We start from the raw sequence: 13,991 nt of genomic DNA, 5'->3' as shown, positions 1-13,991 counted from the left end.
CACCGCGCCCTCCAATTTACGTCATGATTTGAAGCTCCACCTGGAAATACTCCGGCATCGGGAGACATGTCGTGCCGATAGGGAAAAACATGGTCGGGTATCTGGCTTGCCGGTTCATCATGGTTGCAGCAGCTACCGAGCACATCTCATGACCGACAGCAGCAGCTGCAACACACTCTTCCAACCTTTTCTCATATTATCCTTAATTTGTTTTGGATTTCAGTTTCTATGTGATCTTGAAGTACAAACCTCTGATGGTGCTCCGGTGATGGCGCTAGACAATCTTGGTGGCGGTTGTTGTGGAAGCGGTTGGGAAATTCCAAGAGGACGGTATGATGAGCTTAAAGGACGGCGCCAGCTCGATAATACCGCCGACACATCTCAGCGGCGAAGCAGCGTTGGCTGACTTGGAGGCTCCGCCTGACGATCCACGGATGATAGATGGCAGTCCTGGCTACCCTGTGGATGGAATCAAGGAGCAGACACGTTGTGATCTCTATCAGGAGTTCAGGAACCTATCTCTGAAGGTGATGGTCGGCTTTGTTTTTTCTGCATTAGGACTTGAAGGTAAGCCGGCACTATGGCATGGCAATGAGATTCTAGCTGGCTATGCTCGTGTCGGGGTGGATACAATTGTACCGTCGTTTGAGTCATTGGAGCTTCAAATCCCTGGAGGTGAAGGTCAGGGTACACTCAGAGAAGTAGTGGGACATCATTCTTTGGGAGAAGAAAAACATCAAGCTTACAGGCTGGGTACCCCTACGAGTCGTCACAGGTCACCATCACCTTCTCTGAGTGGTCACATGTCACCATCACCTCATGAGTACGACCACCACATCCCTAGTCCATATCGATCTCCACCGCCGGCTCAGCCGTCCTCGCCGCCGCTTGCGCCCACTAAGACTCGGCAGGCACCCTCTAAGCGGAAGTGTGACAAGAGCCCTGTCCGCCGACAGTCGCCCCTCCCAAGAGTACCAAAGGTCCCCCCCCCCCCCCGTGCTTACGATCGTACTGAAGAGGAAAATGACGCCATCGCATAGAGCCAAATGCATGCACATTTTCATAAGGAAAAACCAAAGCCGCCAGCGCCATACACCGAGAAGCAAAAACAATATGCTCTCGATTTTCTTAACACACCATCGTAGTATGACTTACACGAGAAGAATGATGACTATACACGCACACTTGCGAAGGTAATTGAGTAGAGCAAAGAAAGTAAAAGTGCTAGCGAGAGCAAATCATCAACTTAAAAGTGCAGCCGGGAAGAAATAAAGTACAAAAAGTGCATCCCTCAAGCCCCAGCAGGCGACAACAAGCAGAAAAACAAATGATGTTCCCCATCTCGAAAAACAGGCCAAACAATCGATCCCACCCCTCAAAGTGTTAGATGTTCCCTTGGTGTGCCAGGAACATGATGGTTTGGACATGGAAGCAGCTGCGAAGCTAGCGACTCAAATGAATTGTACTGTGGAGGAATTGTTGAGTTCCCAAGATACTGCACTACCCTTTGCTGATATAGCCCCTAAATTTTTCTACGGGGCCAACTTGGTCAGCAAAAAGAGGCTGGAATAACTGTCAATGCATATGCGGAATTTGCATCAGTGGTACCTTGATGCGTGCAAGGTGAACCAAAAATACATCTGGACGAATGTCCTATGGGAATATTACTTCCGAAGGGAGGATCTCCATATTGAGATGTGCGGACTCTGTTAGTTATTCAATTTAGACGCCCTCGACAAATCTCTCATGAGTTGCTATTGCTTGTAAGTTGTTGACTACATATAAGTTCTTGTTCATTCAGTTGTTCCTGTTCATTGCATATACTCATTATATCATTTTGTACTCTGTTATGCGGAATGAAGATCGAGGAATGCAAAAGAAGGTATATAAACAATAGTGGGTTTATTGACCCAGATAAAGTACATCATGACACGGTAAGGGATAAAATCGAAGAAACGGGGAGAAACCTGCTAAAGTTTTTAATGGAGCAACATTTTTGTGATTCAGCATTGTTTCCTTACAACTACAGGTGAGAGTCTTACTCTGTTGTACACATTCAATTTTTCTTACTCGATGTTAAGTGTAATTCATGACGTATATATAAACATGTGTAGTTTTTACTGGATTCTGCTAGACATTCAAGTTGATAATGAAATAGTTGAAGTAAGGAACCCATTGAATAGAGGTCTGGTAACTTGCAGGACTTGCTCCAGAAGTAATTTCAATCATTGTCGCGCTATATCGATCTCTTTCGTGAGATATCAATTAATTATCCACTCATTCAATCATTTTTTTTTGCCTGGCAAGGTTTGGAGAAGCTTCAACAAGGTGGTTAAGGGTAGTAAATTCACAGAGAAGCTAACATTTACTCCTGTATCATGCGCCCATCAGCCACATGGGAAGAATTTATGTGGATACTACGTTTGCGAGTCCATTCACATGTTAACCACTGAGAAGGACGATCGTAGATTCAACGTAAACAATACATTCATAACTTTAATTTATTACCGTCAATATTTCGTTATCAAGAATGATATATTCATATTCATCTCATTTTCCTATATAGATCGAGTTCATGCGGGAGAAGCTTCAACCATAGCAACACCTACTAGGAATTGTGGAGGTACTGGTGGGACTTCTGATGGGAGAAATGATAGACGATAGTGGCTTGTTTAGTCTAAATAGGCGCTTCTGATGATCCTCGTGTAATAGTTAGAATAGACGACGGGCTCTAGTCCTGGCAGTCGTGAGCTCCATGTATATATGTAAGGGGAATCTACGAACAGACTTTTGCTTCAAATATTTGTTTGCTCGATCTATATATAATACATGAATGTGTACAGCTTGTAGTAGCGTGCAAATATATGAAAAATATTTTGAAATGAAAAAATAAAATAAAAGGGGGGCGGTGGCGGGGGTGGGCTGCACCCCTGCCGAAGGGCCCCTAAACCCTAAAGGAGCAATGTCCTGCGCGCGCCACGTAGAGAACCTTTTGTCCCAGTCTGAAAAAATCAGAAAAATGAAAAACCAAAGCACATAGTTTTCTTATGTCACATACATATATATAGTAAGCATTCAAAAGTTGATAAACAAGGTCTAGCTAGACATATTCAAACCAGACAAATCATGTATCTACCCCTCTAAAACCATAAACTCTGTCTTATGAAGTCAAGCATGAAGAGAAGTGGTTTTTGGTTTCAAACATGGAAATTTCAAAAACCTCCCAAAATTAAAGCTTCATTTTAGAGTGACTAGTTAAGAAGGATCCAGGCTTACCTTTTCATTTTCATGTTTTAAACTTGTTTAAATCTTGGTCAAACCTAGGATTTGACCAATATTCAAATGGGCATAAAATAAAAAATAAATAAAATAAAAAACCAAAGCACATAGTCTTCTTATGTCATATAGTAAGCATTCAAAAGTTCATAAACAAGGTCTAGACATATTCAAACCAGACAAATCATGTACCCCCTAACCCTAAACTTTGTCTTAATTATATATGAAGTCAAGCATGAAGCAGAGAAGTGTGGTTTTGGGTTTCAAACATGGAAATTTCAAAAACCTCCCAAAAAGCTTCATTTTAATTAGATCGTTGGTTAATTAAGAAGGATCCATGATTAATTACCTTTTCATTGTCATGTTTTAAACTTGTTTAAATCTTGGTCGAACCTAGGATTTGACCAAGATTCAAATGGGCATAAAATTTCAGAAAAAAATCGAAAGAATGAAAAATCAAAGCACATAGCCTTCTTATGTCATATAGTAAGCATTCAAATTGATAAACATGGTCTAGACATATTCAAACCAGAAAAATCATGTATCTACCCCTAACCCTAAACTCTGTCTTATGAAGTCAAGCATGAACAGAAGTACGGTGGTTTTGGGTTTCAAACATGGTAAATTCAAGAACCTCCCAAAAGCTTCATTTTAGAGTTACTAAGAGAAAGATCCAGACTTAATTACCTTATCATTTTCACATGTTAAACTTGTTTAAATCTTGCTCAACAAACCTAGGATTTTACCAAGATTCTCAAATGGGCATAAAAATCAAAAAATGAAATACCAATGCACATAGTCCTCTTATGTCATATAGTAAGCATTCAAGTTGATAAACAAGGTCTAGACATATTCAAACAAGACAAATCATGTATCTACCCCCTATCGACCCTAAACTTCGTCTTATGAAGTCAAGCATGAAGAGAAGTGGTTTTGGGTTTCAAACATGGAAATTTCAAAAACCTCCCAAAATTCAGCTTCATTTTAGAGCGACTAAGAAGGATCGATGCTTACCTTTTCATTTCCATGGGGTGACCCCTGCGCGCCACGTGGCGGACACGTGGTGGACTATATGTCCCGGCTGGTAAGAGGGCCGGGACAAAAGATTGGGCCTTTTGTCCCGCCTCCGTTGTCCCAAAAGCCTCTTATGGGCCGGGACAATTGGCATGTTCTGTACTAGTGAATATTTTCCCAAAAAAAGCGGGTAGCCAATTTTTTTTTGCTACATATAGTTTGTTGTGTTCCAGAGAGAGAAGAGAGACAGTCTAGACACAACAACTAGCCACGACGATGATTAATGGGAATGAGTCTTTATCGAGGTCGACCAAGCCGATGGCCACGCCAGGCACAGTCAACCTCAAGGGCCTCGATCATGTCTGGCGGCTCCGGCGTGGCAAAAAGCCTCCCAGCCACCCGTGTAGCATGAAGTCCGTGCACCAGCTCGACAGCGCCGACAGAGGAGACGAACGGGAGCCTGTCAGGTGTTCCTCGTGCGAGAGCTTCTACACCTCCGAGGAGGATCTGCACTGCCATGCCTGGCATTGTCACGTCCCTTGCAGCTGGGGTCGAAACAAGAAACAATCACCCTCTATCGAAAAGCGTCTCTCTCTGGGCGGCCATCCTCCCAGATCCAACGTGACTAGCGAGAAAGGATGCTCCATGGCCTCAAAGCCGAATGAGGAGCATGAGCAAGAGAAGCAGCAAGCAGACAAGGACACCACCACAAAAACTTCAACAATGCCAGTTGTTTCATCTTTGATCCGAACGATCCATTGCCAGAACTGGAGGAGGAGAAAGGATCCAGTGGCTAGCCAACAACTGTACTTGTATCTAGGTCGGTCGAGCTTGCATATTTTGTTTTATTTTTTACTTTAGCGTTGTCATTATCACCATGGGTTTAGTGTTTCCTTAAGAAATGTATTACTCCCTCCGTTCCATTTTATAGTGCCTATATTTTTTGGCACAGAAATTAGCGCAAGAGTAATTTTTACACAAGACCCCCTGGCTGAACGATTTGAGATCGGAGTAAAATTAGGAAATCGATAACTTCCTAACTTACCGTAATAAATCCCACAAATCTCTCTAGTTGACTCTCCATATATGTGCAGCCATGTTTAATTAAGGAAAGAAAAACATTGCTTTTCTAAATCTAAGCAATCATTGTGTTCATGCATTAGGAATCTCGATTAACTGTTTCCTATTTTGTATGGATTTTTTTTCATGTATGTCGTGTGGGAGTTGACCGGTGAAGGGGGTAATTGAAAAAAGCCAAGCTACAGCTTTATATTCTGAAACATATCCCAAAAATCAATAGGAACTATAGAAAAGAACGGAGGAAGTATTACCGTAGTGTAAACCTTCTGCCTGTGTTGTGAGACTGGCAGGTGAGCCTCCAATACTCGGCATATCCCTGACACACTCCAATCCCACACACACACTCTTACCTAAAAAAAAGGTCATTTTCATCTTTTTTTTCCTCCCGGGTGCCCCTTGCATAGGGTTTCCGGCCGCCTCCTATCCAGCTCCGGCCGGTGCACATCAGCTCCTGATGTTGCTCGCTACCAGCGCCTCCTACCCCCATAGGTCTGGCCGCTCTTCTGCCTGAATTCTTTTGGACTGTTCTTCCCATGCGCAGCGCTGCTGACTGGTAGTGGCGAGACAGGCGATCGTCAAGTGCGGCTTCTGTGTCGAGTGGCTCTGCCGCTATCCTCCCGCCATGCCCTACCTCCATGATTACTAGGGTTAGTTTGGATCTTAATTAAAGAGTAACAGAGGGATTTGGTCATACTCTGAATATGTGTGAGAACCAGCCGTATCAAATTCTGAACATAGGCTGAACCTGGAGTGATATTGGTCAACATGTAGAATTCAGTAAGTACTATCTATACACACTCCTCTTTAAATTATGTGCTCAGATGAATGCGATGTTCAAGTTGTGTAGGTATTGAACCACCGTGATTAAATTCAAAAGTAATTGAGAAGTTACGAGATGGGTATTTGAAGACCCAACCTCTTGAATTACTACACGGGTAAGATTTTATTTTCTCAGTACTATGTACAATACATACTAGGACTTCAGAACTATTGTTGAAACTGTATTTTCACCTGTTATGGTTAAATAATGTATTTATTTCGATGGGCTATTTTATATGCAGAAAATATTGAATATGTTGGCTAAATATTCCTCACTTCCCTTGTATGCAAACTAAGATATTGAATTATGTATCATACTTATTATCGTGCATGATGCTATGACAGGCAGATATCATGTGGAGAATGATGTTGGAAGTTCACCAAATGCAGCATTCCATTATGTCTCGGCTAGATGTAAAAAAAAAAAGATCTCATCTACATCTCTAAGTGAGTCGCAAAACATACCTTGATGAGCCTTATCACTGAACTGGGATTCCTCTATTCCAGTTTGGCATGCTGGGTTGATGCTTACAAAAATTATGTTAGTGGTGTCCACTCTTGGCTGCAAAAATGTGCGGTGGAAATACGAGATCGCTCACGGGAAGAAGGTTGAACCTCTCACCTTGCGAACACCTTGCTCCACCGCTCTTTGTTCTCTCGGGAGACTGGTCCGAGGGAATTGCATCGCTCATGTCGAAAGAATCTTGTGATTCCATCAAGAACCTTGCAGCAGATCTCAAGAAAATGCACAAGCACCACACGGCGAAGATGATGTCTTCAGATATTGGGGCATAGGATAATGTTTCAGGGAATGGTAAATCCAAGACCGAGTCAAAGTTCGCAACCCTGCAGGGGGGTCCAGCCACAGTGTTCGACAACTATTGAAGCTCCGGGTGCCATGGCCAGCCTGTTTGAAAATGTCGGTCATCATTAAGGGTAAGTTATAAGATCATACCGGATCATTTTGACTTCCAGTGTTAACTTATATAGGACAAAGAAAGAAGTTTCTTCTGAAAAAGTACGATGGTGATATATAATTTTGGTATACCGTGAAATTGTACATTTCCTTGCCTGGGTATAATATCTTGGATGTTGGTGATTGGCAACCAATGCTGGAACAAAATAGTTTTGGTCAGTGTTGGGTAGTTTTTCGAAATATCAACGATGTCTATGGTGTTTTGGCTGTGTATTCTATGCTTACCATGTTCCATATCTGCTGCTAGGCGTGGCGTAATCTTTCAGATGTTCTTGCAGCTTCTTTTTGCGTGGGGATTACCATGGCTGCAGCCTAGAATATTTCGGCTAGGGGAAATGATTTCATTTTCAGTGGGAGTATTCAAAATCTAGATAGACGCAGGAAATATTTCTAAAATGTAATGCATTTGGTTTTCCACAGAGCACGAAGGAAAGGGCTAGAAAGGACCTTGAACAGTGATCCATTGATGCATCTGTTTTTCTGATTAGCGAGCACTCAGTTATCAAATAGGAAATTCTACACACTTGGGTATACCAGGTATTTTGCTTTTTTTCTATTCCGCATTTGTAGTTGTATAGAGATCACTTGAAGCAACTGAAATTGTTACATTTATCCGAGTCAAATATGCATATGCTAATTGATTAATGATGCTTCATGGGACTGATGATGGTATGTTGGTTAACAATTTTCTAGCGTCAAGTATCAGGACACTTATTTTTCTATAAGAAAACAATCATCACTGAATCCTACTATTTAGAGTGCATATGTATCCGTTTGGAACGTCCAGACACCCAAAGATATGTCAATAAGCATTTTAAAATACTTGTAGGCTATGATGGTAATATTAATTTCCTGCTGCATTTCAGACTAGTCGGTAGTCTACTCCTGAAGCCTCCATGTGTCACTGATCTTGATTTGCATGGATACCATTTCTTTAGCCTAACGTTTTCAGCTTTTAAGTTATTTTTTTCTCAAACAGTTTTATAGTTGAATTGAGCTTTTGGGTTGATTACTTATTTAGTTACAGTATTGCTTGCAGCTGACCTCCTCATGATAGAAGCCTATATATCATGTAACCTGTTCTTGCCGATGTATTATAAGGTATGAATATTTTTTTAGAAAGCATGTGGTAAGTAGCTGTGATGGCTCCAAGCCAATTCTTAGTCGAAAACATGCATTACTGGATTAATCTACTCTACACACCAAAAAAAAAATTTCCACAAAGCGGAACATATCTAGGAGCAACACATAATTACCTTAGTGACAATATGACAAAGATAACCGGTGATGCAAGTACATAGTGTACTTGACGAATGCCTTCTTCAATAAATATCCAAAGTATTCATGAAATAGCCAACAAATTGTTTTTCGATAAAGTGAATTCTACTCCAAACAAACTTGAGTAGTCTGTACGAAGCAGTAGGCGTCAAGCATCACTTTTTAGGAATTTCATCAGACACTTGACTCAGAAGCATGCAACCATTTCCTATTGGGTCATTAAACAACAGCTTTGGGTCCAAAAAAGTTTTTGCAGCACCCTTGATGCCTTAGTTCAAGAAGGAAATGCTCAGAAAATCCTCCCATAGGAAGTATTGCAAACTGAAATTAGATTGTTGTTTGTTTAGTTACGGTATGTCCTTTGCTGCATATTTTCTCTTAACGGCATGTAGAATGGTCCATGTCTGAATATTGTCCTGTTGTCGCCTGGGAGCATGTGAACATTTTTTTAAAAAAGAGAGTACCAATTGCATTTTGGATTATGATATAGTGGTCTCTTTTCGGGGTTTTTTGCCTGTTCAACTAAACCGGGTAGTATCATAAAGAAGATAAAATGTCTCAGATAAAACATTGGTCTTTAGTTGGCAATTTTTGAAGTGTTATCATGACAGATCCAGTGAAACATATTTCAACTTGCAACAAAGTGTTTGTTTTGCGTACAAGGTAAGAACAAAATGAAACCGTGAAGTGGATTGATACCTCGGGAAATACTAAATATATCTGCTTTACAAAGTTGTCTTATTAACAGGTAGATTGAATGACTGAATGCCCATTGGTGTATGTATTTTCACTTTTTGCATGAAATTCTACTAGAGTATAGCAGAGATGGAACAGTGTTATGTATATGTATTGCTGCAACATTCCGATTATGGGATTCCATATGTTCCCTGGTTCTTTAGTATTAGTTTCTTGATCAATGCATCACTCACACCGCTGGTGTGAAATGAGTGTAAGGCTATTAGCCAATAGAAACAATTTATCTATCAGATATATGGTTCATCAAACATTGCATCAAGCACTATCAAAAAAATTCATCAAGAGGTTGCATGCTCGAATGTGAACACCCTCTAGCCTAGCACGCCTAACACGCAGTGCCAAAGCGGATTGTAGGCAGCGAGGCGAAGCTCGCCTATCTACCTAGTTAGATGAGGTTTCGTATGTTCCTGAAACTAGACCATGCATATATGTCGAATGGAGTGTATATTGACGCGTCAATGCATTTTTTACTCCAAATTTAAATTGGTGCCAAAGATATCACACTTAATATTGAACATGACCATCATAGTTGTAGGTATTAAACTAATTATTTACCTGAACTTTTTTTCTTTTGGCAATATGCATTAGCAAATTACTCTGAAACTGCATGTTGAACCCGTCTCGAATTCGGATGTTAGATTCGGTGAATTTTTACACAAGGTATAAATCACATGCACAGAGGATATGTATGCGTGTCTGTAGCTCAAATCCTGGGGTCGGGCTCACTGAAAAACGACACATCCCCTCATGTTTTTCTAGTTTTAAAAGTTGAGTCATTGTGACACTAGTGAGTAAGAAAAAACACAGTTACTCATGGTGTGATCTTTTTTTAATGTAGGATGTAAATGGCGTAGAAAACATCCCCTCATGTTGTTTCAAAAAAAAATATTTCCCCCATTTCAGTTTAGCTGTCGCAACTTAGGTAAGATTTAGTCTAGATACGCATATATCTGACGTGTTTCAGATTTTGCTAATTTTCAATGAATAGCGTGTAAATTAATTTAGAATGAAGTGAGTAACAATTAAGCTATTTGTACAGTTTGTTTTATGTATTCACATGATTTTGGGTTTCATAAAGAATTTCCTTTCAACTTAATGAAATCTAACCTTGCACATGAATTTCCTAGAAACTCGAATATTCACCAGAAACTGCCATTTGCAATCAAGTGAATCAACACGTGCAATATTTGTGTTCTTCATTCCTCTACTATTCACCACATTTATCTTTCTTGTTGAAATCCACTAGTCAGAAATGGTCATAGTCTCCTTTTAATAGAAAAGATGGTCATTTTCGGTACAACCATCCTTTTACCATAGTTAATTGTGTTTCCACCGAGGTTGTTCTACCTACATACATTCTGAAATAGTACTCACTCCATCTAAAAATAGATCTCTTACTTTTATCCAATTAGAGATATATCCGTATCTAGATAAAGTTGAGATACCTATTTTTAGACGGTGAAAGTAGGCACCATCCCTTTTCTCTATCTTCATCTTGTATTGAATTTGATGCAGCAACCAGTCCACTCGGCAGTCGGTCCCAAAAGCTCGAGTTGTGAGATCCGCGTCTGACGCCGTGCAGCGGTGCCCATGTTCTATATCTTACAATATGTAGTATCTGATTACATAACTGTATATACCTTGTATTCGATCATCATATATTCACGACCTGTGAAGTTTGAAATGGCTCCATGGATTAACCGACTAGTTAATTACTATTACTCTGGTTCTAGAAGTTGAGGACGCTGCTGGCGTAGAAGGGAGACAAGCAGAGGCTCTCCATCCAGGGGCTCCTCAGCTGCGTCAGGAACGGGTCCTGCATCCACTCCAGCCCGCCGCCGGGCCCCCGCGGCGTCTCCAGCTGCGGCAGCCTCATCGCCGCCGGCCTCGCCACGGCTGCCACTGACACCTCCTCTTTCTTCACTCCTGCGGCGGTGGCGGCGGCAGCCTCGTGGACAACCTCCGACGCCGATGACGACGAGTCGTCCGGTGAGGCGGCGCTGCAGTGTGAGTGGGACTGGGAGACGGAATGGCGGGTGCGCGCGAGCTCCTCCATGGCGACCCGCTGCTCAAGCTCCTTGAGCGACACGGCCTTGCGGTAGACCTTGCAGAGCACCACCTCCTGCTGCAGGTCGGCCTTGCCGTCCACCACTTCGGGTAGGCGGTACTCGTTCATGACCCAGTCGGTCTTGGCGCCCCGGGGCGCGCGGCCCTGGTAGTAGACCAGCGTCTTCTTGAGCCCCACGAGGCGCTTGGGGTCGGCGGCGCACCGCACGGCGCGGTCGGACCCCGTGGCCTTCCAGAACCCGCGCTCCGTGGTCCGGCTGGGCCTCCCGCCACCCTGGACCTTCCCTCGGGCGCCGTCGCGGGGCACGAAGAAGTACCACTCCCGCTCGCTGGCGATGGCGGCGAGCGCCGGCAGGTCCCAGGGATCGTGCCGGTACAGATGCACTGTTGGGATGATGTCGAAGCTGATTTGCTGCTTCTTGTTGCTGCTGTTGGTGCGGCCGCCGGCCATGACCTGCTGCTTGAGGTAGAACTCCAGCAGCTCCTCCTCCGTCGGGTGGAACCGGAACCCCGGCAGGTCCAGCGACGTCGCGGCTGCTCCACCTCCTCCCCCTGCTCGCCGCTCCATGGACCGATCAGCTAACTGTATGCTCGACCGATTACTGATGGAGCTAGATAGCTTGAGTAGATTCAAGTGTGGCAAGTTGTTAGATGAATGGTGTTGGGAGGACCGGATGTATGCATATATAGGCCGGTGCTGAAGAGGGAGGGAATTAAAACTTTTAAAGTGGTCGCTCTCTGTGCAAAAAGAAATCAATTCCAAGTCTTCGCATGACTTTTACTGGCCCAACAGATAGTGAGTGAGTGAGTGTGTGTTGGACTTGGAATTCTTAATTGGTAATTTGCGTTGATTAACTGACTGGGGGTCAAGTTAGATAGCTAACCAGTGTGAGTGTGATTATTCAGTGTGAGTATGATTAGTTAGTGTGTGGCTATCTGTACATGTTAATTAGTCTAATGGTGATTTTATTTCGTGGTAAAAAAGATTTGAAAGGGGTTGAAAATGATAGAAAAGGGTGCGACTAATTCTGATAACGTCATCGAATCTCAGTTGCAAAGCTATGTTGCAACTCACCATTAGCACAAATAAACTTACAATTCAGCTGCACGAATCACAATACAAATCTAATGGTGTAGGATTCTACTGAGAACTACGATGGGAAAGTGACAAGTGTACTGTTGTGGATGTATCTTCTATTGACTGTTGTCTCAAATTTTGATGAACATTTTTTCTTCGAAGGATATAATAAGTCTCTCGCAGTTTAGTGTTATTTAATCTCTCACTTTTTTGTGTAGTGGTCCCCTGTTACAATCCACTTAGTTTAGCTAATTCAAGATGGTGGAAAAATCATAATTGGTCAAGCACTCAGAGCAACCCACACAGTAAATTCGACAGTATCAAACATTTCAAATATTGTCGAATCATACGCGTGTGGTATTGGCTCTAAGCTGGTCCAATTTGTCCCCAAAGAAATTAATATCATGTTCAGAGTGTCCACAAATATATCATTCTTAAATTTACAGTGTATGTAATATACTGGCGAGTTTGTGATTGGACAGTCAGGAGATTACTACGAGTAATCAGATTGGGTTGACGTAGCTTTCATGACGGTGTGGAGAATCTTGTCTGACCTGTATAAACAACGTAGCCATTGTTGACCCTGGGTCAATTCTTGCGCAGCCATTGTTCTTAACCTCATATATTTTTGATGTAACTTAGGACAAAGAGTGAAATGTTAAGCACAAATCTTTGACTTGGTTTCTTTGATCCTGGGAACCTCAATTCGGCTATTAACTACTCACCTGTTGTTAACACCATGAACACACTTTCGTCCTACTCTGAACGGGGCAAGAATTTCTTCACTGTTTCAAACAGAATTTCTAGGTTCAAATTGGGAATCCAGAAGGTATTGATCAGTGAAGCTCATTACCTCAGCCGCAGGGCTCCACTGACACGGATGTCTTTGCTTTGAAACGGTAAGAGGTAGGTCACTGTCTCAAGAACTATCTCAAAGAAAATCACCGAAGATTTTCAACAATTCGTACGTGCGTGTCCACTAGCGGCGCTTGGCCATGGATTTCCACAGGAAATTCCAAAGAGATGACACCATGACTCCATGGGGTCAGGTCGCCATGATAGTGCTCTATTCACATATCTCCAAACAAAGTTCCCTGAATGCACAAAACCGTGTTGAATTGTTCCAAGTTCTGGTTATATTTTTTTTCCTTTTTTGACGAAATTATTTTCAAAGTGGAAATCATTGCGGATAGTTTTGGCTGCTGCATGCTAGTGCTGGGCTGCGGAAAAAAAAGAATTGTATAATAAATAATAGGGTTTCATAAGGTGGTTTCACTTTTTAGGTACATTGCATTTGGCAAGTCTGGCCAAATTAATAAATGTTGACATTTTGAGAGAGAAAAAAGATGGTAAAGCAGTAGAGCAACCCCGCGTTCAACATTTCTTGTGCCTTCACAGGAAGCAACTTTGGAACCCTCCTAGCAAACAGCTACAAAATAAATTCCGTATATTGATTGAAGTGACAAGGGAAAAGAAATTCAAAGGTTATATACAAAATGTATTCATGAAGTTAATCAATTCTGAAAGAACGCGGATTACGGTGTATTTGAATACATAGGTAGTATATTATAATTTTGTTGTTATGATGTAGCGAAATACTGGGAGTAGTGTTTATTTCAGTGTCACAAGCAACAGCCATGGACCGAC

At 42.1% G+C, this 13,991-nt stretch overlaps 1 protein-coding gene across 1 annotated transcript; it reads right to left on the bottom strand.

Moving 5' to 3' along the window:
- Positions 1 to 10,448: 10,448 nt before the first annotated feature.
- On the bottom strand, positions 10,449 to 11,929 carry LOC127313395 (NAC domain-containing protein 22). The gene has a single exon (XM_051343906.2). The coding sequence runs from the start codon at positions 11,832 to 11,834 to the stop codon at positions 10,929 to 10,931; it is 906 nt and encodes a 301-aa protein (XP_051199866.1). The 5' UTR covers positions 11,835 to 11,929; the 3' UTR covers positions 10,449 to 10,928.
- Between the last annotated feature and the right edge of the window lie 2,062 nt (positions 11,930 to 13,991).

The sequence above is a fragment of the Lolium perenne genome, chromosome 7, assembly GCF_019359855.2.
Source record: "Lolium perenne isolate Kyuss_39 chromosome 7, Kyuss_2.0, whole genome shotgun sequence".
In the NCBI taxonomy this organism is placed as follows: Eukaryota; Viridiplantae; Streptophyta; class Magnoliopsida; order Poales; family Poaceae; genus Lolium; species Lolium perenne.
The sequence above is the reverse complement of the archived record's forward strand: the minus strand, read 5'-3'. Positions and strand labels throughout refer to the sequence as shown.

Excerpts from the sequence above, each read along its gene's own strand:
- LOC127313395 (XM_051343906.2), bottom strand. The coding sequence starts at position 11,834 with ATGGAGCGGCGAGCAGGGGGAGGAGGTGGAGCAGCCGCGACGTCGCTG.